At 41.8% G+C, this 24318-nt stretch overlaps 2 protein-coding genes across 5 annotated transcripts; one reads left to right on the top strand and one right to left on the bottom strand.

The window, feature by feature from the left end:
- Window positions 1-1931: 1931 nt before the first annotated feature.
- Window positions 1932-14140, bottom strand: elf3 (E74-like factor 3 (ets domain transcription factor, epithelial-specific)). Of its 3 annotated transcripts, none has more exons than XM_046029445.1 (9): window positions 14132-14140; window positions 5564-5724; window positions 4636-4869; window positions 4172-4279; window positions 3938-4084; window positions 3754-3834; window positions 3543-3662; window positions 3147-3342; window positions 1932-2904 (listed from the first exon to the last, which is right to left on the bottom strand). In XM_046029445.1, exons 2-9 carry the CDS (start codon window positions 5715-5717, stop codon window positions 2793-2795), a joined length of 1152 nt encoding a protein of 383 aa, XP_045885401.1. In that variant the 5' UTR covers window positions 5718-5724; window positions 14132-14140; the 3' UTR covers window positions 1932-2792. The 3 variants fall into 3 exon arrangements, with proteins under 3 accessions (XP_045885401.1, XP_045885400.1, XP_045885402.1); XM_046029444.1 differs by lacking the exon at window positions 14132-14140 and adding an exon at window positions 5858-5982; XM_046029446.1 differs by lacking the exon at window positions 14132-14140 and adding an exon at window positions 5858-5949 and having other exon boundaries at window positions 5564-5697.
- Window positions 10538-23649, top strand: LOC123956914 (solute carrier family 41 member 1-like). Of its 2 annotated transcripts, none has more exons than XM_046029462.1 (7): window positions 10538-10861; window positions 14146-14292; window positions 16040-16187; window positions 17029-17108; window positions 17291-17425; window positions 17538-17686; window positions 19474-23649. In XM_046029462.1, the coding sequence occupies exons 2-7, from the start codon at window positions 14154-14156 to the stop codon at window positions 19657-19659; spliced, it is 837 nt and encodes a 278-aa protein (XP_045885418.1). In that variant the 5' UTR covers window positions 10538-10861; window positions 14146-14153; the 3' UTR covers window positions 19660-23649. The 2 variants fall into 2 exon arrangements, with proteins under 2 accessions (XP_045885418.1, XP_045885419.1); XM_046029463.1 differs by lacking the exon at window positions 10538-10861 and adding an exon at window positions 13273-13649.
- The last annotated feature ends 669 nt before the right edge of the window (window positions 23650-24318 follow it).

Genomic DNA, 24318 nt, shown 5'->3' with positions numbered 1-24318 from the left:
GCTGTTGCTTCGGCTACAGCTAATGTGGATCCTAATAAATGAAATGAAATGGTACAGTTTGTTTGGGTTGGCATGAGCACCGGACTCCAACTCTGGTGCAGACCAAACAACCGCTCCTTCTCCGCCTGGAGTGGTGTTGGACTGCTGTCAAGTGAACTCTGGAGCGGTTCATTTCTGGTGTGACACAGGCAGTGTTCTATTGTTCTATTCTATTGGTTAAAAAGATCATCCTGTTTTGCTGACCGGTGAACTAGGTTTACTTCCCAAAATGTTGACTGCTTGTTTTTTCCCACGCCATTTCCTCTACATGGCTTTTGTTTACATTATTCATTCTGCAGTCAAATGCTACTGTCACATTTATTTCTATAGCACATTTAAAGTATCATGAGCTTTCCAAACATAAGAAAACAGGTCAACAGAACAGACAACAAACCTATGCATATACGCAGGCAGAGAGCAAGATAAAATCAGTAAGTAATGCTAAGAACTAAAAAAACAACAATTAGAAAAGGCTGGTTAATAGGAGCACTTTAGATAAGTTAAAAGGAACAGAGGTGCGCTTTGAGCTGGGCTTTCAACGACTCAGTAGAGGCAGATCTGACGAGGTGGGGCAATTTGTTCCACAGACTGGGGAGGACTGAGAGACGACCAAAAAATGACTGGTCAGCTGACCAGAGTTACCTAGGTGGGCTATGGGGACTTAGAAGGTCAGCTAGCTAAGGGGAAGCCAATCCATCGAGTGCTTTATAGACAAAGAGCAAGGTTTTAATGAACTCTAAACGTGACAGGGAGGCAAGCTTGCAGGAACCAGTAAAACCCCGGCAGCAGCGCTGTGCCTATACTGCATATGACTGGCTCCCCTGCACATGGAATTACAAGGCAAGCAGTAATAAAAATATGGATTACTTTTCACAGTCTTGGAATGATCAGAAGGGTTTTTATTATGCTAAGACTGTCTAAGTATTGTTTTTACCTGCATCCCAAGGTTTTGAATGTCTAACTGAACAATGATTTTAAATATGTTGGTTGTAAAAATGTATTTTCAAGTTTAAATTCAAGTTCATTTTCCCCCTATAAAAATACAAGTGAAATAAAAATATTGTTTCTTTCAGGATCAAAGACCATAAGACAATAAAAGATATGAGTTTGTTCAAATTAAGTGCAAACGGCTGAAAAACAGGTTAACAAGTTAATGTAACAGAGACCAGTGGATTAGAGGGAGAGCCGGACTTTGGCTATATGTTAGTCCTAAATTTGATATGACGTAGCATTTATAAGGTGCCAGTAATTTTTGGTTATCATCTTTATGACTTGCCCTTTGATTTCTTTTTGTTTTCCTGGTGTGATAATATGTACTGAGAACCATCTGCTAAGTGGATCTGTTTTTGCAGCTACATTCCAGCACTTATACATTCCTTTAGTTGAATCCCAAAGCATAATGATTTTTGGTTGCAGCCCCCAGAAGTTACTCACTTAAGGATGGCATCTGGTTATGTCTTCATGAGACCAGCTGAGAGATGATAGAACATGACTGAGAGAAACTATAGATTTCTGTCTCATGTCTGTAAGGTTTAGAGTACAGAAACCTTGTTGATCATAATTCAAGACTTGTTCCTACCCCACAAATAATCACAGTATCAATGACCTACTCATTAGCTGGAGGCTGCTGGCCACAAATATCAAAATATCCTTTTCTATTACCTCCTATCACCTCCTGAAATTTTACAAAAGTTTTGGAGGAGCACTGCAGACGAGACAAGTGATAATTGTATAATATGCATTTAACACTCTTGATTATATTTCCCGCCTTCATCCTACATGATGGTTACCATTAAGATGCCAAAGCTTTAGAAATCATCCCAAAACAGGTTGTTAATTCATGTCGAAATGTATTTGTATAAAAACAATATGCCATTAATTAAGATACATCATCAATGCAAGATTTACATATATTTATCAATCCAAAGTGGATGACAGCAAAATTGATTAATCACATTAAAACAATCACACAAACAATGTGCAACTGATTTCTGACTGATTCACACAAACAGGTGATGATATACACGACGTGACAAGATGTGATATAGTTACTCCAAAACTAATTTTTACTCAAACATCGTGTAAACACACTTTATAATAAGTGATACCAATAGACATGTAGTGCACATCCTTACTATAAAAATGTGAAGTACTGTAGCATCTGTACTGTACCCTGTTCTGTCCTTGTCCTTCACATTTAGTTTAGAAGACATTTCCAAACTTGGTCCTACATTCAGATCTGATTTAACATTTGCAATTTAATATGAAAGTAAGAAAAAAACAATATTTCCATTGCCACAGTATGTAATAAAAAGTCATTATTGCCAATATAACAAAACAAACTCAATAGTGACGAGTTAGTCCAGCATCACTACAGAAGCTTAAATACACACCAGGGTGAATTGTGTACAATTGTAAAAAGTGTGCTTTTTTAGCCTCTAGGTGCTTACAGAAACTCACAAGCATCCAAAACGATGTCCATTTTAGTTACTGCGCACATAGTAAAGTTTCTATAGTGACAATCAAGCATACAAAACAGGTACAACATTAACATTGGTTCATAAAACCTACTAGAGCCAAAAACACTGGCTTACATTTTCTGCAACACCTTCCTTCTAAGAGGAAGTTAGTATTTTAAACATCTGGGGCAGCAAGATTTTTTTTCAGACAGGCCACACAAGTATTACTAGTTCCTGAACTATGCTCTGATATGCTCTGGCTTTTTGGTTTTTACCCCCTCAGTGACTGGTGCCTCATATGCTCATGCCAATCTCCTCAATCTTCCAGCCGCTGGAATTCTTTCCAAATTTGTATACGAGCCTCCGGCCATCGACTCGCTCCAGGATCTCCCTCTTATAGTAATACCTGAGGGATGAGGAGGGTCAGTTAGTCCAGGTTTAACACAAAGTATGCAGTCCCATTCAGCACCTGCTGCACTTGTTAGTAAATTAAAATGTCAAAAATCACTGGTGACCAAACCAGAATTAAAAAGGGCACTTCACCAGTTTTACAGGTCAAGGTCAAAGTCTATTAGTCATGGGGAGTATTACTGAGCCTGTCCTCTGTAGCTAAACCATATTTCCCTCTTAGCTGCTACATTAACTCACCTCATGGCACGGCTGAGTTTCTCGTATGTCATGCTGCTGTTCTTCTTCTTCTGACCCCACATCTGAGCCACAGCTTCGGACTTGAGGAACTTAAAGACACCCTCGCGGCGGTCCTCCCACTTCATGAGTCCTTGGTTCCTCTCTGGGTGTATCAGAATGTCCCTGATGAACTCCCATAGGTGAGTGCCACGAGGCGCTGCAGACAAACAGTGGGGCACAATGAGCTAAATGTGTGTTTTTGAATGCATAGAAGTCACACAGATATGCATCTGCAGCCTGATAAAGATGCAAAGTAGACTCTGTGAAACAGGTCAGCAGTGTTCATGTACAGCTGCGTTTTGAACTGTGTTTTACATGATGTTTTACAGCAAGCCGATTGTCCATACATGACCTCACCATGTTTGTTTTTCTTTGGATTGTCATAGATGCTGCTGCTGTGCTCTCTGTTGAGTTTAGGAGGTCGCCCCCGTGGTCGCTTCACTCGACACTCTCCTTTCTCTGTTTTGATGTCCACCCCTGTCAACACGAGGGTTAACTGTCAGACATTACCCAAACTCACTGTTGCTGCTGAGACTGTGGAATGCAAAGAACTTTACAAACAACTCACTTGCAATCAGAGGGTAGGAGAACTCCGGGTCGGATTCGCTGGAGTCTGGAGAGCTGAGGCTTGAGAAGCCAAACATGCCACCTGAACATGTGAGAGACATGTTTGAGATATACAGACTTCTTGAGAAAGTGAGAGACAGAAGAGCTGAGCAAGATGCTAGCAAACATAAGGTTGAAATACTGACTGTTGGAGGAGGAGCTGTACTCGCTGTCAGACTGATTATCAGACAGGTACTCAGTGTCTCCCAGAGGTGTCATGGGCTCCATGGTCAGACTGGTCACATCATAATCATCCCTGTTGTCAAAGTCCCTCTTGCTGACAGCTGCTTCAGCTGTTGGTAGTAAGAAGCACAATTAGCCATATGATTTCCACACTGTCCATTTTACGCTAGTATGCTACATCTCTATACAATATATACCTTGTCCAATTCTAATGGTGCTGAGCAAAGGGAAGTTCAGGTTGTCCAGGAAGTTGTCCAGGAGCTGGCAGGTCTCATTCAGCTCTGGTCCTGACAGGCTTTGCAGCTCTGGGAAGAAAAAACAACATGAAGATGGACAGTTAGATGCTATGAACATAGCAAAGCATATGCATGGAACTTCCTGTCTTCTGGGAATAGAGGAAACTTATCTATTTTTCTGGCTGCAAGGTTTCAAGGTTTATTCAAATATATCTGTTAAATTTGACTGACCATAAGATAACATCATTTGATCCTCATATAGTTTTATTTTGGTTTACCGTGGGAATTTTGGCACACAGTCCCTAACTTGGTTGCTAAAACTTTACAGTGCAAATGGAGACCAGAACTAAATAACATGAACTACATACAGATATATTTCAGCTGACATTCTACTAATCATTCCCACATGACAGAGGCAGTTTTACCATATTTGGTCTTGTGTTCCTGCAGACTCTGGTGGAGGTGTGGACCGAGCTGAGGGCCGAAGACCTCAATCATCTGATTTCGGTTCATCTGGCAGAGGGAGGGGCCGTCCATGGCACAGTAGGCCAGACTCAGGGTGCTTGCATCGAACTTGGTGCTCTCCACATGGTCGCTGATCCACTCCAGGACATTGTCTGGTGTCCAACAGTGAGGGTTACTCAGCCTGTACCACTGAACTGCAGATAGAGAGGCGGGGATTACTTGATGGATCATAGTATGGACAGTGTGTTTCTGGAATGATCCCTCTGTGCACTAGCTTCACTAGTCAGCACTGAGCATTAATAAACAAGACACATTTAGAAACTGTATATTTTCACATTAACTTTTGATCTTGGTTCATGCATCTAATAAAGTTCAGTTGATTTACTGTTCTCTCTTGGAAACTACACAAACAATATGTCAACACTTAACACTTACACTTACTGCAATATGTCTACCAGCTCAGCTATCAGTGATGTGGACTGATAAGAGTCCGCATCATCACCCATTCTGGACTTGTGTCTCTAAGGTCAGGCAAACAAGGTCTGACCTGTTTCCACTATGAGGTGGCAGCATTCTTCTGTTTGACGGTTATGCCAAGTTAAACATTGGCCGCCTTGTAAATGATTGAACCAACAGTGTCTAAATGAGGTCAAAGTAAAGTTCAGTGAGCTAATGGTCCCGCTGGCTGAAAATAAAGGATCATGTTTACTGTGAGATTAGTCTTCAGCTGAAACTGCTTACGAAACTCAGACTGGACTATAATGGTTGACAAAGGATTCACAGCCTTTGTTACCACACAGATCACACACACACACACACACACACACACACACACACACACACACAATCTTACAGCAATGATGAGACAGAAATGAGGGTTCCACTTACTGTTGCTGTTGGAGCTGTATGCTGGGTTGCTGATCTGCAGGGTGTTGATGCCGGGCAGCACACTTGGCTGCTGCTGTAGAAGATCAGTGACGCCAGTCTGATACATAGTGAGGTTGGCATGAGTCAGGACGCTGCTGAGGCACGGCGATGACATGGAGACACTGATAAATATAGAAGAAGATATATGTTGAAAAAACAGAAGAGCTGCTTTCAATTCAAAATCTGTATTGATTCTAAACATGACCACTCTATGACCACTTCTTAAGTTCCCTATAGTGACCTAATGTCTTTTACCTGATTCAAGCAGAAGCCACAATATGATGCAAAAGATTGATGCTCCAGGACGCTACGAAGTGTCAGCATGTGTTGTATAATTTCGACTGTTTGCGTATCAGTGCCTGCTCTCTGTGGAACCTCTGTCTCTGAGGCAAATATGCACCTGCTGCTACATTTAACCACCTGTGGAGCTTTATACTCTGTAAATATGGGGGGATGGACTCAGGTGAGTTCAGGGGAATTCCACTTGAAACTAGCCACACCTCCATCCCTCCTCTGCTTCCTGAGAAATTAGAACAAACCTGCCCAGTCATTTGCTCTAACCCTTTTTTGTATCTCTTTCACAGCATCAGATTATTATTTTCTTTAGTGAATGTTGAAGTATCAGTTATATTTTTTTACAGACTGGATTCCATAACCCCATATTTGCACCTTTCTACCCAAAAATATCAGCAAAAACAACAATATATTAGTTTTTCCATTTGTTTGTGTTTTTTATTTTTTATTTCTGTTCATAATGTCTCAAAAAGACATTTTCATTTTAAATAAGTATTTTTTTTCTATCAGCAATTACAACTTTGACATATTTCCATGACACAGCCCCCTTCTATCCAAGGAGGAAAGGTGTGGGGGAACTGTGGATGATGAGCATGGTCCAACTTCTAAAAATAACCACGTGTGACGACGGCAGACAGACAGTTTTATCAGTCAACAGCCGAGCCTGACAGTGAGTCAAGCTGTTTTTTATTCTGCTTCACTCACTCACCTCCTGATAAGTAACCGACCTCTCTCTGTCTCTCACTATAAACTATGATCAGAATTCTGTGATCAGAATTTAAAGGTGTGCAGGTACTCTGCTTAGACTCATAGGTTACTCTCATTGAACCCGAGGAGATGCTAAAGTAAGAAACACAGACACAGAACTGAGGGAGACAGTAAACTGCAGAGCAAACACCCACTGAGCTCTGTGCACGTGTCATGTTGCACAGAGAGAGCTGTGCCTTTCTGTTTTGCTTGATGCAGCTCACTGCTGATACCTAGTGGTTAGTGATCATCTGCCAACACTTCTACTGCTGCCACCAATTCAGTTCAGTTCAATTTTATTTATATAGCACCAATGCAAAACTAAAGTTATGTCATTGCACTTTTCATAGAGGACGTACTCTTTGTAATATTATTAACAGAGACCTAACAGTTCCCACCATGAGCAGACACTAGGCGACGCAGTCATGGACCTGTAAACACACCACTGGCCTGTACTCCATTTTATTTATCCTAGACCCAAGCTCTGCCTTTGACTCAGTGGGACCACAATGTCTGAATTCAGGTCTTTCTCTGTAATTTTTGGAGATTCCTCCTCCTGTTGTGTTCCTTTTTTGCGTGGTCATCTAAGGGTCTATTCAGGGTTCCCTCTTAATTACCATATACATGCTACCAAATCATGCATAGACACAATGTCGTTTTTTTTTTGCTACAGGGATGACACGTATCTATATGTACCTTTGAAGCATGGTACCACTCACTGCCTCGCTGAAATGAAGAAGTGGATGTCCAAACATTTCCTTCAGTTGGATGACTCGATGATAGATGTAGTTAGAATTATCCTTCTGGCTCCAGCACTGGCAGCATTCACACTTTCTAGGTCTGGGTGCCCTAGGTGTACTAACCTAGGTGTTATTTTTGACTCTCCTCCAGACTTGACTACTGCAATGCACCTTATTCTGGTCTTGTACACTAAACATCCCAAGACCTGAACCAAAGACCTAGTAACTGATACAGTCCCCGCTACTCCACACTGGTTACCTGTAAGATTTTACTGCTTCACGCTCTGGTCTATATCTGTGATCTGCTAACTCCCCATTAGCCTGGTCACAGCTTGAGGGCCCTACTAAGGTTTCACTGGACTTGTCACTAAAGGTGATAGGGCCTTTGCTGTGTGGGCAACGGAACTGTAGAACTCCCTGCCTGGGGATTTCAGGAAGGGAGACTCAGTGACCTCTTTTAAATCTCTTCTTAAGACTCAATCAATCAAGTTTTATTTGCAAAATCACCGAAAGACATGCACTACAAAATAAACCAAAATAAAATATAAGGAGAATGATAAAACATAACATAAAATACAATCAGAATAAAATCCACAAAATAAAATAATAAAAATGATTTAATAAGTGAAAGTTTGCTCAATCATGCCCTAACGAAAAGCTTTATTGAACAGAAAAGTCTTAAGTCTAGCCTTAAAAGTGGTGATGTCCGATTCCCGAATCCAAATTGGGACCTGGTACCATAATAGAGGCATTGGATAACTGAAGGCTCTGGTTTCCACTCTGTTAGAGACATTAGGCCACAAGTAGCCCTGCATTTTGAGAGCGCAGTGGGTAGGTAGGTAAGCAGAACAATTATAAATTCTATTCTATATTTCACAGGAAGCCAGTGTAGCGAGGCTAAAGTGGGAGAAATAATTATACTCTCTTGTCCTGATTCTTGGCAGAACACATGTTGCTGCATTCTGGATCAGCTGGTGAGGCTAAAGAGATTAAATTGTGCTCCCCGCTAGCAGAGAACTGCAAATTGTTGAGCCTGGAAATAATAAATGTGTGGACCAGCTTATTGAAAATAACTCCCAGGTTCTTCTTGGTGGTGCTGGAGGCCAGGATGGCGTCATCCATACTAACAATGTTGTTAGTTAATACATTTTGAAGGTGTTTGGGCCAAAGCAAAAAAACTTCTTTTTGTCTGGCTTTGTTGTTGCTTATAACTTCAATAATTTTATATATTATGTTTTAGATCTGATTTACTTTTATTATATGTTTTTATTGTAAAGCACATTGTTAAGTTTGTTTTTGAAAAGTGCTATATATGGTTCTTCTTCTTCTTCTTTTAATTATTATTATTATTATTATTTTGTGTTTTGTGGTAATCCACAGATGACATGGTGATGACATATTTATAAGCTATTGGTGCAGTAGTATTTCACTGACCCTATAATCCCATTCAACACTTGACTCTGGAATTTGTTTCAACCTATAATGAGCGGCAGAACCCCATGTTTTCTCCCAAATTTCACAACACCCCTCACACCCTGTTTCCACAGTGTGTGCGTGGTGGAAAAGTGTAAAAGTTCAGCATGGAATGCTGTCCTGCAGGTTTTTGCTTTCTGACGAGGTAACAGCTTTCATGGCCTGGAGACTAACTGGCAAATAACTTCATCACTTTCAATTCATGATGTTTTTTTTCACCCTTCAATATTCTTCTACACCTGGGCTGTTGCTAAATGGCGGGGCTTTCCAGAGCTAGTGTTTGTGTGCATTAGAAAATATCTGAGGACTGATTTTATAAAAGCAGTGTCATAACAGAAGAGGTGTGTCAACCATTGTGAAGGTGCGTCATATCTATTCTGTGCTAGTTTCTGTGGTTTTAAGAAATGTAATTGTTATAGTTGTGTGTATTATCTATCAGCACAAAAGGGGACACAGTAAAATATATTATATATAATAGTTTTTTAATACAGTGGTTTCCAAACATTTTTAAACCACATCACCGCATCACAGTGATTTTCTTTTTGTGTCTCACTTGGCAACATTGCCTCAAGTGATCATTTTTTTTCAAATTGAATCTGAATTTATTAGGGCCCAAACACGAATAGGCAAAATGGCTCACTACAGAGCAGCCCCCCGGCAAAATTTCACCTACATGTACGAAATTTCTGTGGTACGTCTGGACATCTTGGAGCCATTGCCTAAACCCAACAGAAAGTCGGCCATTTTGGATTTAATGGTCATTTTTTGCGATTTACACACTTTGTACTTTGTAGTCTGACCAGCTTCAGATTTGTGCTGTGCACTCTAAACCCATTGACAATTAAAATTTGTACAAACAGTGAGTTTTCGTGTAGCGGCGTGCCCGTGGCGTGGCGTCCAAAATTGATAATTCACTAGAAAACAGGAAGTTATTGTAACTGCGGTCTACATGTTCACATCTGCACCACATTCGGGATGCATTATAAGTCCTGCCCTAAGCACATCCACATGCCAATATTCACTCAGAGCGCCACCTGCTGGCAACAGGAAATGACACGTTTTATGTAGCAGTTTGGACATATCACCCTTAACATATTGATGAAGCCATGTTGTAAAACTTGTGAATTTTCAGTTAACGGCGTGGTGGTGGCGTGGCGGCAAATTTAAACTCTTCGACATGACACAGGAAGTTGTTGTAACTTGACTGTACATGCTCAGATCTGTACCAAATTATACAGGTTTAATAACGGTTCAAGGTCCCACACCGCTAACACTGTGCTCTTTTTGTGTTATAACTCTATTTAGAACTTATTTAGTGGCCATTATATTCTAAAGGCCACAAAAGGAGATTGACACCATCACTTAAGGTGCGTTCCCACCGAAAGCGAATCCAGTGTTTTGGGCGGCTTGATTACATACAAAGTCAATGCAAAGACGCAAGTTCCTGCGAAATCGCTCCAGGCGACGCGAATGTGGCGTTTGTCGCACAATTCACTGGTTCCTAATTTTTCAACTTGGCCGAGAAATTCGCTTGACGCGATGTTGCGAAAGCCTATCAGCGGTGAGATTGTCCAAACGTCACCGGCGGCTTCGGAGCGTTGCTTGGAGAGGACCAGGCGAGCGGTGTAATGACAATCCGCTGGCCGACAGGGAGCTGCTAAAGAACGGGGAAGTGGACGGGGAGTAGCGCTGCAGCTTTCGGACAAATAAACACCCTTAGTAGTCTGGATTCTGCTCTGACAACTACGCCGTTTACCAGCGGGAGGAGGTCAGCGTAAACTGGTTTTATTAAATTAGCTTTTTACTTTAGTTTTTGGAATTACAACTTGATTTATCTTCACTCACGCTTCTCGGCAGCTAGCTTCAGTGCACATCCGGTTCCATTGTTGTTGTTAGTGTCGGATGGCACCAGAGTTCTGCTGGACTACTTCTTAATTTTTATATAAAAACCGGACAAAGCTGGACATTACTTGGAGAAAAGAAAGCGAGGAAGTTGAACTACCTGGTGAGTTTTGAAAATGTGTGTCTGTAACTTTGTTCCAGCTGTCGTTGTACTTTACTGTGAACAGGTTAGCATAGCATAGCCCCGATCGATCCGAACTCCATTCAGAAAACACTTATTTTAAAAGTTGTCGTCCTGCTGACAGACATTACAAAGTATGAATTCATATGTCTAACAAAACGGCATCATATTGTAGTTATTTCGGCATCAGTTTGATCCATTTATTGCAATTAAATCACAGCCAAAGGTTTACTTTTTGTTCATATAGCTGTAGTATCCGCGGGCTGTGTTTATTCGCTTAATCTTTATTCGCTTGTGTGTGAACACTCAAAATGTCCAGCGGTCAAACTCGCGCAAGTAAAGCGAGCGAATGTTACATTCGCTTTCGGCGTGAACGCAGTTTTAGGATTAAGCAAAATATGAGTCTCGCTCTTCCCTGTCTCACAGAACAGAAAGTGAACTAAGTATGACCCCAAACTTCAACGGGTCATTTAGTAACATCTTTTCAGTACATAAAGGATGGAACACCAACTTCTATCTTTTAGGGCCTTTAATTTAAAAATGTCTGAGTTGAGCTCTAAATGGCTTCAAACCTACCCAGAAGCATCACACAGACAACAGCATCAAGAATCTTGAATCCCAACCTCCTAGGACCTTCCCCAAGCTAGTTCTTTTCAGGGACGGCTAGGAGCCCCAAACCACAACAGCTCAGTTCAAGGTCCCACATCGCTTATATTGTGCTATTTTCTTGTTATAACTTATTTAGTGGCCATTATATTCTAAAGGACATGAAAGGAGATTGACATCCTCACTTAGGCTTTAGAAGCAACATATGTGTCTCAGTCTGCCCTGTCTCACACAACAGAAAGTGAATTAAATATGACCCCAAACTCCAACAGGGCATTTAGTAACATCTTTCCAGTACATAAAGGATAGAACACCAACTTTTACCTTTTAGGGCCTTTAATTTGAAAATCTCTGAGGTGACCTCCATATGGCTCCAAACATACCCAGAAGACTCACACAGACAACAGCGTCAAGAATCTTGAATCCCAACCTCCTAGGACCTTCCCAGGTCCCTGGTCTCAGGGATGACATAGGGCAGGGGTATTCAATTAGAATTCAAAGAGGTCCAGAGGTTAGAGAAAATTTCCTGAAGCAAAGGTCCGGAACATCAAAACGACTAACTTCCGTTATCATTCAGTACAACGTATAGTTGTATCAACATAAGTTTTTAGTCAACAACTGACTGTCAAATCAAATAATATTTCAAGAATAGTTTTCACATCAAACTGGAGGGATAATAAATAACTACTCTAATAAATAATTCTAAATTGAGTAAACTAAAATAAAGAGCCTAATTTTTAGAAAAAACACTCAACATATCTTAACAAATGAACAGCTGTAATACCTCCTCTTCTCTTTCATTCGCTCTTATAGAGCTACCACTTTCCTACTTTCTCTTGTTCAGTGAGAAACGTGAGCTTTAGGCAGGCTGCAGTCCGGATCCGGACCAAGCGGCCGATCTATTATTTAGAATTACTACCTCGTGACGGAGCTTTTCTATTTTAAAATGTTCAGCTTTTCTAGCATTTACTGTCCTCGTTCTACGGCACAGGAAACTCACAGACCAATCGCATGTCCTCTAATCACCTCATGTGATGCTGCTGTTAACGGCCCTGAGCATTGCAAGTGGAGTCCGCGAGTGAGATACACAGAGGAAGAGAGGAGTCGAAAGAGAAGAGAGACTTCACATGGCCTTTAACCAAGAATGTACAGATTCTCATATGTACATTCTTCCCACGGGCAGTTCAAAACCGGAATATCTCATATATCTCCAATCCTAGCTAGAGCTCACATTTCTCACTAAACAAGAGAAAGTAGGGAAGTGGTAGCTCTATAAGAGGGAATGAAAGAGAAGAGAAGGTATTACAGCTGTTCATTTGTTAAGATGTGAGCTCCTCTCTCCTCTACTTTCTCTCCCTCTGTTTACAACCTCATCCCATTATTGCATGTTACTAACACAACTTCTCCCCTTTCTGGTAGTCTTGTGCTTTCTCGTCTCTCTCCTCTCTCCTATCACTTCCTGCAGGTTTTCTGGCTCTGGAGCTGTGGAGTCTGGATCTGTGGCTGCAGGTCACCTGCTGCCCCCGTGTTCCTGCTCGACACCCTCTGCTGCTACAACTATTGTTACTAGTCCTATTATTATTATTGTTATTATAATCATTAACATTACGATTGTTATCATTAACACTACTATAAATATCTGTACCATTTTTCATTTAGTCTATAGCAACATCACCTTTACTGTCTGTACCTCTGTGTGTATATTGTGTAGGCTGCCTCTCTCTCTCTCTCTCTATCCTTACATCCCTCTCTCTCTCTCTCTCTGAGAAACAATTGCTGCAGAATCCATTTGTTGAAGACAGAAAAAAAAATTGTCCCAAGGTGGGATCAAACACACAACCTTCCTGCACTTCCAAATAAGCTAACTGAACACTGTAACAACAACTATGATGTTTTATATTCTCACCCACCATCTAATGGTTGAAAAAATTGCTCTGATACAAAACTTATTACTTGTTCTTCAGGCGTACGTATTCAACGTAGTGATGAGCGTCTACACTGCCTGAATTCTACCAGAAGTAGAACAAGAAGAACGTAGTGACAAAACGTGCTCTGTACCGCTGTTTGTCCGTTTTGAGCTACTGTAGAAACATGGCGGCGCAACATGGCGACATCCAGGGAAGGGGAACCCACAGTTATGTAGCTATAAATGTCTCATTCTAAGGTAATAAAAGCATAACGGTTCATTATATAAGGTCTTTACACACCACTGAAAACACAGTTATGGATCTTATCTTGCATTTCTGTGTATAGATCTTCAGAAATATTACACACGGGACCTTTAATCTAAAGCAGGATGTTGCTGCTGTTCTGAACTAGTATCAGACTGCAGCTGATGATTCTTTTCATTTTGGATCAATTTGCTGATTATTTCCTCCATGATTCAATTGAATGTTTGGTTTGTAAAGATTCTGCCGTCGCAGTTACCCAGAGCCCAAAGTGACACCTTTACAACAGTTTTTGTCTCTGACCAACAGTCCAAAGCTCAACATTATTAACATGTAAATTATAATGTACAATGTTTCCTTGGGAGATGTTGTGAAGTAGAAGTAGAAAGTGGCATGAAATACTCAGTATAGTACCACCACTGTGTATTACACAGAATATCACATACCAACATGTGCAGCTGTGTGTGACATATCTGACCTGAAACCCTGCAGGGCTCATCATGATCGGCGTGATCATTGCGTCCAGGAAAGTTGGCATCAACCCTGACAATGTGGCCACGCCCATCGCTGCTAGCCTGGGGGACCTGATCACTCTGTCCCTGCTGGCAGGCGTCTCAACAGGACTGTACAAGGAACTAGGTAACACTCAGAGTAAATGTGATACTTATTAGTGCTCACACAGGTGTCAGATGTCCCAGTGTAGATGCTGTCTGCGGCCTTCAGAGCATTCATCTTTTTTAAGGAGGAGTGAAGACTGCTGTGTTTTATAGTATTAACCTATTTGTTCTGTGCAAACACTGCAGGCTTTACTAAGCTCAGTGCATGGAAGAGATGAGATGTAAAAATATAATTTCATAAAGATGATGAGTGCAAGTATTGCTGCTCTTCCAGATTTGTTGAGATGCAGAAAATAATGGAATGACTCTCAGAGATCTCAGTTGCTACATGTGTGATACAACTTCAAACGCCTCTGTTATCACAGCGGGGAGCAGCATGTGTGGAAATGTGTGGAACGTGACTGCGTCTGGCTGCATGCAGTAAATAAGAAGAAAAGCCACTCACACCTAACCTCGCTGTGTTTTAGGGCGAGAAAGTTCCAGCTGTGCGCTCTATTGTTAGCTCTGTGAGCGTGTTTTCACCACCGACAAACCCCAGCTTCACTAAACTGCCCACTGCTCCATGTTTTCCACACCACAGACAGACAATGTGGAGTATTCCCACAGCTGCTACAGTCAGGTATAGAGATTGGGCTTATTTGGGTTATTTTGGCTCCAGCACACAAAAACACAGCTGCTGTCTGGGTCTTGTGTAGGGAAATGGTGTGATTGTGGTCTCCTTAGTGTCAGTTTAGTAGTAACACTGCCTCCTAGAGACGAGGCTCAGGACTCAGTTTTGTTAGACTTATGACTAAATAAGTTTCTCCTGGTGCTTAATATTTGACCTGAAAATGGAATCTATGTCATCTGAATGAATGAACTTGCTTTATAAACAAACATTACTAAGCTGTTTCTAGAAACTTGTCCAACTGGTAGAACGATATTACAGGTACTGTAGCAGGAATCATGGGAAATGTAGTGCCAATACTAACCTCGGATCCCGTTTCAGTTGCACCACAGCTCATGTATGAATTCTTACTCCGGTGATCCTTATGTTACAAACATACTACACGCTTACACATGTCACACAGCAAAGAAAGGTGGTGGAGACATAACAGACCCATCAGAATATTGTGGTTGCCAAGTTTAGACATGGGTAACGAGGATTTGAACCCAGAACGCAGACACAAAAGCTGAGCCGGTTCATTTACAGTTTACAAAGTGAGTAATCTACAAGAGTGATGAAGCAGGAAATCCAGGAAATCAACTAATCCATAGAACAAGAAGAACAGAACATCCAAAACATGAAATTCAGAAAATAGTCTAAGACATGATGGAATAATCCAAGGAGACAGACGGGGACAGCTGACAACACATGCAGTGTCCCACACCAACTACAGCAAAAACAGAAAGTTAAACGCACAAAAGGAGAGGCCCAGGTGAAAACAATTGAATCAGCACTGACAGGAAGTAAAATAAAACAACGACACCAGAGGGAGAACAACTCCAAAATAAAACAGACCAGCGGGGTATAAACGCAGAGACCGGGAGAGAAGAGAACAGGAGGGAAAGAAAATCATCCACAAAGACAAGAACACAGAGACAGGACGTAAGTAAACATAGACACGTGAGGGAGGATGAATCACACACAACCAAAACCACAACACAGACATCACACACAGTAGGATCTGAACTAAAGAAATATTTCTTATTAGTTTTCTGCATACTAAAAGCGCTGCATCCACAGGTGCTCGGTGTGTGAGTCCACCTTTTCTCTTCTTCCCACACAGAGTTCAACGACTATGCCAGTCCGCTGGTGTGTGTGGTGTTTGTGGCATTGTGCCCCCTTTGGGTGCTGATAGCCAGGAAGATCCCGTCCACCAGAGAGCTCCTGTACTCCGGCTGGGAGCCCGTCATCATCGCCATGGCCATCAGCAGGTGTTTAGACTTTTTATTGTCTACTCACACAGCTTTTTTCAACTTCTTTACTTTTTCAGTTTTGTAAAAAATAATGAGGGCCTGAGCATGAAACATGCGAGGACCGTATTGAAACTGAAGGAATTATTATTTTTCTCTCAAATTAATTGTATTTTTGGCAGCCTAAAGGTACTCATAGACTTTGCACAAAATTCAAGGGGTGGCGAAAAGGAACTTGTCCTGTTCCTGTCAGTGTTTTACATGTTTTTGAATTAATATTCAGCTGCAATAAGGGTGGCTGTGGCTCAGGAGGCAGAGCGGCTTGCGCGTTAATCGGAAGGTTGGCGGTTCATTCCCCAGCTCCTCCAGGCTGCATGTCAAAGTATCCTTGGGCAAGATACTGGTGGCTGTTCCGCCATTGAATGAATGTGTGTGAATGTTAGGTTCTGTTTGAGCACTTAGGCTCTGTGAATGATGAATGCACATGTAGTGTAAAAGTGCTTTGAGTGGTTGAAAAGACTAGAAAGGTGCTATACAAGTACGGAGCATTTACAATAATTTGCATGTTGCGTTTTACTGCTGCAGATGTTTTTACTCCTTTATGTCCTGTTGGGTAGTTTAAGATCATCGTGTGTTTGTAACGTTGCTGTCCTGTGAGAACCATGTATTTCTAAACAGACAATTTCTCATGTGATGTAGGAGAACAAAGCTACATAAAATTTAAATACACAAGTAAAGTACAAGTACCTTGATTTTGTACTTAAGTACAGTACTTAAGTAAATGCTCCAGATTGTTCTGGAACTTGTATTTCTGCGTAACGATGACAGGTGATGCAGTGAATCCCTCTCGTCTCTCTTTTAGTGTTGGTGGTTTGATACTCGACAAGACTGTCACCAACCCGAACTTTGCTGGAATGGCGGTCTTCACCCCGGTCATCAACGGTGAGGGTCATAAAGCTGAGGGATGAAAGATTAGTGATTACTTTGGGAAAGTGTGTGGAAGAAACAAAAAAGATAAGAGGAGTGTAGATAACAGCTGAAGTAAGTTTTTATCTCATCACATCCACACTGAGCTTATTTTGCTCTGTCTCCATGTTGTCACGCTGTGTGTGTGTGTGTGTCAGGTGTGGGAGGTAACCTGGTTGCGGTCCAGGCCAGTCGAATCTCCACCTATCTGCACATGAACGGTCTACCCATGGGGGATCCTAACCCCACCCCCAGGAAGTGCCCCACACCCTGCACCTCCTTCTTTGGCTCCTGTAAGTTGACATGGAACGTTCAGCTGCTGATTATTTGTCGTGAAAGAGCAACATACAGAAGTTACACCTCAACACGTTCGTTATTGAAGTAAATGTCCTCTTTCTCTTCCAGCTGTAAACTCTCGTTCGGCCCGTGTGCTCTTCCTCTTGGTCGCCCCGGGTCACCTCGTCTTCCTCTACACCATCAACTCTCTGAGGGGGGGCCACACCACCCTGACAACCATCTTCGTTACCTTCTACCTGGCTGCTGCTCTACTACAGGTACACACACATACACACACATTCTTTATTAAACAAAAAAAACATTTATTAGGGGTCCAAGCCCGAGTGGGGCTGGGAACCCGCGAATGCAAGGCATCGCGGGTTCCCAGTACCAGCCGAGCTGGGAACCCTATTGTAATTGTTATGTTTTTTTTTATTTTATTCTTCCGTACATTTTCGCCATCTCTGAAACTGCGGCCTAGACGGTAAGTGCTACAGACACGAAACTCACAGGGTAGGTTCACACACAAAAAATTTTCTCACTTCTAGGGGGTGCTACAAGCAAGGTCCAAATTTTGCACTTTCAAATCGCTTTAACTCCCGCAAACGAAGGTGCATATCAAAAACCTTATATCCACACGTTCGGAGGATCGAGCTGAATCTCCTGGTATAGGCCGCGCCCATTTCCGTCTAGACTTTTTTTTTGCTACATCTCGAAAACTGAAATACCTATTTTAATTAATTCTTCCGAAGCGCCAAGTCCGATTGGCACCAAACTTGGCACGGACAATCTCTGGACCAAGCTGATGAACGTTTGTAGAGGAAATTTTGATCTGACAAATACGCTAAGAAAATGTGAGAAAATGTCCCAATTATAAGCTAAAAAATGTTTGCCAAAAACTCTAAAAACAGGATGTGATGTCATATGTCAGGTTTGCAATGTCCGATCAACACCAAACTCAGGGACCTTATCTGACACGGCCTCCCGAGGGGCTGTGTGAAATTTGGTGTCAATTGGCCTCTAGGTTGCGCTATTAATCCCATATCACATTACACTCCCATAAACATACATTCATTTTAGATCTGCAAGTCCCTTTAATTTCAAACTCTGGTCGTTTATTCGCCATCGGCCCCTGAAGCCACGGCGGGGCGCCCGGGTCTACTTGTATGGCCTCCACGGGGCTTGGGCCCCACTTACAACTGCTTGCAGTTCTAGTTATTATTATTATTATTTAGTAGTAGTCGTAGTAGTAGTCGGCGGCGGCGGTGTAGTGGTAGTAGTGGCCGTAGTAGTAATAAAATAGCAGTAGCAAATACCCACCCACGCCCACTTATTGCTGCTTCTCTTCGAGTCAAGGACTAACAGTAAGGGTGGAGTACTCTTTAATTCACATAATTAACATTTCAAATGCTGGTATATTGTTGCATCTAGACTGCTATTTATCTGAAATGATGTGTGTCCATATTCAGCAGGCACTGGTTGTGTGTACACATCAACAATAACACAGATTTCGTGATATGAGCTACTTTACTTAAAAATGTCACTTCCAGCAAGTAGTTTTGTCAGTTTTGTTATCAGTCAACCAACCACAGGAGAAATCAGTCTCTCTAGGATCTATTTTGTTTTTCTGGCTTTTCCAAAGTATTGAGGTCAAATTTGGAACCGTCATTTTACGGACACATGTTGGATTCAGCAGGTAAAACAAAATGTCATTATCTCATACTAGGGCTGGGTGATAAGGCAAAAAATATTATCACGCTAAAAAAATGTCATACCATTCGATATCAATAATTGTCACGATAGATGTCAAATCATTATTTCTTTGAAGTGAAAATTGAAGAAACCAGATGGTTAAATGTGTGGTGAAACTTCTCTTTATGGTCAGAACGTGACAAACGCTTGATACAGTGGATCACTTCACAAATCTTAGGTGCAACATTCAAAACAATTATGATAAAAAAGATGATTTTGATGTACTACTGATGTTCTGTGTTTTCACTCTTCCTGCCACCAACAACGACATGCACGGTACTACTAAGTTTGCTTCTGCTTCGTCTTCCTCCAGGTGATAATCCTTCTCTACCTGGCAGACTGGATGGTGCACTGGATGTGGGGCCGAGGCATGGACCCCGACAACTTCTCAATCCCTTACCTGACTGCTCTGGGTGACCTGCTGGGGACCGGCTTCCTCGCCCTCTGCTTCCACATGCGCTGGTTCATTGGGGACCGAGACTCTAACGTGGGCAACTGAATGCATGCACAGACAGAGACACATGCACAGAAAACAGAAAACACTTCACATACTGTACGCTTGCACACATGGACAGTGATGAACGTCACCCATATGGCTGCACTTATCTGAAACTGGACATGTCTACATTAAAAGGGCTAATCTCCTTTAGGGCTCTGATCGACGGTATAGTGTAGCGTTGATGTGTCATCTTCAGTATATCAGGACGCAGAGGCACCGCAGCAGCCCACAATCTGGACAGTATCATGTGTTTCACATTAGAAACATGGACACATATCTCCACCTCATCCACCGAACAAAAGTCCACTTGACGGATCCAGCCCCACAGACTCAGCTCCTCCTCCTTTATTTTACTTAATAACGGAGTCCTACTACTTTTGATATTGTTATACTATGGACAATGATTATTGATGTTGGTAAATAATGCATTTGATATGAAACGATATCTAATCTATGTGCAAAGTCAGTCCTCATTATTTTCAATGGGGACGTTACTTCCCATTTTTAAAGATCAAGTTTTAACACTTGATGACAAAAGACAGCAAAAAATATATCCAAACAATCTGAGAATGCTTAATCACCAAGTGCTACGTCTTTTATACAGACTGAAATCACATAAAACGCAAATTCATGTCATTTCTGATTCAGCAGAGCATTGAGGGCTAGCTGTCACCTCTGTTTCACTTTGGACAGGCGACTGGAACACAAACATACAAACTAAGTCCCTTTTTGGCTTCGCTGCGATCAGAAGGCTTCACTGGAGTCAGAACAGGAACCTGATTACTGCGCTTACTTCATTCCCCTCAGTTCTGGGCTTGAGAATTAGGAATTTCAGAACTGAAGTCAGATCACAATACAACAAACACTTACATCAGGCGCTCCAAGAACGGATTTACCTCTGATTTTGTTAGTGGCAGAGAATCACCTAATTAACACCTATTTAAATGTTTCTGTAAACGAGGATTGTGTGTTGATTCATTTTATTCCTCAGACTTCCACAAAGGTTCCACTGCTTCCTTTTTTGGCCAGATCTTCTAAAAGCTGCCATAGTGAAATGTCCTTAGTAAGATTCTTTGTTTGAACAAACACACAGAGCCAGTGGGAAACCGTATGTGTAAAATACAACTAGTTAGGAACGTGTCGGACACACAAAAACACACTCGCGGTTTGTTGCAGCACACCATGGGCTGTACCAGGTGAGAATAGCATCAGTCCCTCTTTCTGAAAACATCTGCCATCTCACTATTGGAGCAGGCTACTTGTTGTTTTTGTGTTGCCCAAGCCAGGCTTACAGTAAGTGAAAAGAAGGTCAACATGCTGCAGCGCACTGGAAACAGCTCGCAGAGCTCAGCCAGCATGGGACAAAGTGTGAAATTGTGTTATGTTGCCTTAGCCAGGATGAGCTCACCCAGTTTTAGCTGTAGTCTGACACCAGATCAAAGGTACTGACTGCTAGTATTTACTGTGGATATTATATATCTTTAGATATCTCTATATCTTTTAATTTGACAATTTAAATTCCCACAAGTCATTAGTTAGATGTTGAATACTTCCAGTGAAAGACCAATGAATTTGTTTGAGGTTGGTTAACAGAAAGTGATGTAAAAGGTTCTAGTATTTTAGTTAGTAGTTAAAGCTGTCCCGTCACTTCACTTCAGTGGAATCACTGCGGTCAGTGAAAATGTTTCGTGTTGAGACTCTTTGACAGTGCTGACCATGGAGGACCAGAGGAGAGTGGAGGTAGCTATCATAGCTTATCAGCTGTGTTGCTGCATCCACTTTTTGTTCCTGTGGACGTTTTTTTGGTAGATGAATATCCCTCGTCTGTCACAGTGTAAACAGCTCCACACACGAGGAGTGGTTTGTAGTTGATGGTAGAAATATATGTTTTTAAATGAACTGTGTGAACTTATTCTCCTGTTAGGAGAATGTAAGTTCTGAAAGCTAACGTGTCAGTTAGCAAGCCTATTAGGGAACCGGAGGCTGCTAACATATTATCTGTGTCACATCATCCAGTTGCGTGTGTTTCCTTAGATTTAACTTCTTAGTGAGCACAAGCAGTCGCCAGCTTCCACCACCTCTTTCTCCAGGACACACACATTCACTTTGTTGTGCTGGTTCCTGGTGTGATTCTTCAGAATCTGTGGCGTGGGATAGAATAAAAATCTAGAAACGTGTTGGTTTTTTTTGTTGTCACACACAAATATTATAAACCAACTATGAGTAATCACTCACTTTACTCAGTGAAGGACTGTACGGTGTTTAATCAGTGGGCAAAATGTTCGTCTCACAGTGTTTGTGGACTTACAGGTGAGGAGGAAGAGAATGAAAAAGGCAGTTTTGAGCCATTTTGACAGACCGTAACAAGTACAGATGTTAGCCCAGAGGCAAAGCCCAGAGTCTTAGGGGGATCCTGCATGTGATGCTTGACCTGTCAGTGTGTGACTTCTGTGCTGTTTGGAAGGGGCCAGCAGAATGCATGTGCAGGGCACATATTGTGAATGTGCAAAACTTATTATATTATTATTTTATCAGTTCAAATCTTTTGTTTTGGTCTGACTGATTTTTTTAAAAACCTGTCTCTTATCTTATTTTTTTCTATTCCTTTTCTCCTTTCCCTATATTTTTTTTTTAAACTCTTCATGATTTTTGTTATGTGTCATGAATTTCATCAAACAAACAACCACTGTAAAGATGAAGCAGTTTGTTGGTAAAATGCACACAGTACTGTAATCTGTAAACCGGACAGCAGAGGGCACTGCAGGAATTCTCTTCACTCTACAATGCTCAGTGCATCTCTGTGTCCTCCGGATTCAAACCCACACATGTCCACCCAGAGTGACATTTGTTTTGTCTCCTTTTGTCTCTACGGTGTATGAATTGTTGTACAGTTGCATCCTTCCGTCTGTTCACTCAGTCTGTACCCTCCACCCTCTCACTGAGCAGGTGCCAGCGTTCTGCCTCTATGTCAATGGAAAGTTGTGAATACTTCTGTAAGGGGGCACGTAATGCTTTGTCTATTTATTTTTAGAAGCACACAAAGCAAATTGTACATACTATATTTATTCTATATATAAGGTTGTTTATTTTGTCATTTCATTTTGGCTCTGTTTCTTTGACACCATGTGGTTCTCATTTTTCTCTTCTTTTTTTTCTTTGCAAAAGGCCAGTAGAGCTTTTTGATGCTTACCGCAATAGAATGGCGACGAGGCTAATGAATAGCACAGTGCCTAATACCAGTCTTTACACACCTCACACATATGTACACACAGTCTGTCTCACACAAGGAAGCATATTATAAGATATAGAATGGCCTTAACCTATCCGAGCCAAGCTCAACTCAGAGTAACCAATCAGGAGCTCGGTTCGCCACAGAGTAGAGTCTCTTTAATTACCTTTGATTAATAAAAGATCTACAGTAATTTGATTATGATGTGAAATGTATTAATGACTTTATATGAGGCAGCAGGGGAGAAGAGGGCTGGTAGCCTCTAAAGGTGGATCTGTAAAAATCAGGACTTGGAGGCTGAAAACCTTGACTGGTTGGACAGGGCGTCTGAAAGGTCTGGAGTTGAGTTGAGCACCAACAGAAGTAAGATTTTAACCCACAAACACCTGAAAAGACAAAGTGCACCATGAAAAAATGCACTGATGATTCCAGATGTTAAGAATCCCCAGCCTTTAAAACCATTCACCCACCCACTGCCTTGCTAACCTCAGTGCTACAAACCCCTGAGCCCCTGAACTCCCAGGGAACCACACTGACCCTCTGGCATGGCACGGCCGAGCCTTCCATCAGACTTCCACCGGTCTAAGTCAGCTGTGCTACCTCTGACAGACTGGACCTGATGGGTCCAGTCTTGCTGGGGCCGAGGTATTTACGGTCTCTGTGTTCTTCCTGTAAAAGCCCTCCCTCTGTGAGGTGGGAGGAAGGCTTTCTCCCTGCAGGACTTTTGCTGGAAATAAAGGACTATGTTATTTCATACCATTCCTCTGTCTCAGTGTCTGTTTTTGTCAGCTTTTGCTGTAGAGGTGTGGCCGACCTGACAGGGTCCGTCACTCCAGTCCGCTCAGCTTTTCTCAGTACAGATGTTGCTCAGAAGAAGGGAGCAGCTAACCTCCCTCTGATGTGTAGAGGCCACGCAGGTTACACTCTTAAAAATAGACAATATCAAATTCATGACCAAGAGACTGTATACTATTTTTTACATCAAGACGAATCAACTTGCTTCTGGAAACTGCTCTTTATTTACACTATGATGAAAGTTCATGTCCATTTTTAGGTTAGCACATTCAAGACACATCCACCTGCATATTTACACATCCTGCAGTTCTGTGTTTGGTCTCCACGAGCTCTTGAGGGAAATATCTGGCTCTTCAGCTGCTAAATGCTCCACAGCATGAGGATCTGCCAGAAATAGGACTCCAGATGAATGACAGTGTTGTTCTGTATCTGCTAATGTTACAAGTTCAACATATCAACTTAAAGAGTGATGATACAGCGTGTCAGTGCTGTTACTGCAAGGGCTGTGTGACGGACTTATCAAACGCCAACACCTAAAGTGGTGGTAATGATTTTGTTTTCCACAAATAACCACAAAGACATTTTCTTTAGATATGTTTATTCTTTTCACAAATGATGCTAAAATTTCCAATCTG

This window comes from Micropterus dolomieu, linkage group LG18 (assembly GCF_021292245.1).
Source record: "Micropterus dolomieu isolate WLL.071019.BEF.003 ecotype Adirondacks linkage group LG18, ASM2129224v1, whole genome shotgun sequence".
Taxonomy (NCBI): domain Eukaryota; kingdom Metazoa; phylum Chordata; class Actinopteri; order Centrarchiformes; family Centrarchidae; genus Micropterus; species Micropterus dolomieu.
This window is presented reverse-complemented; position numbering and strand designations above follow the sequence as displayed.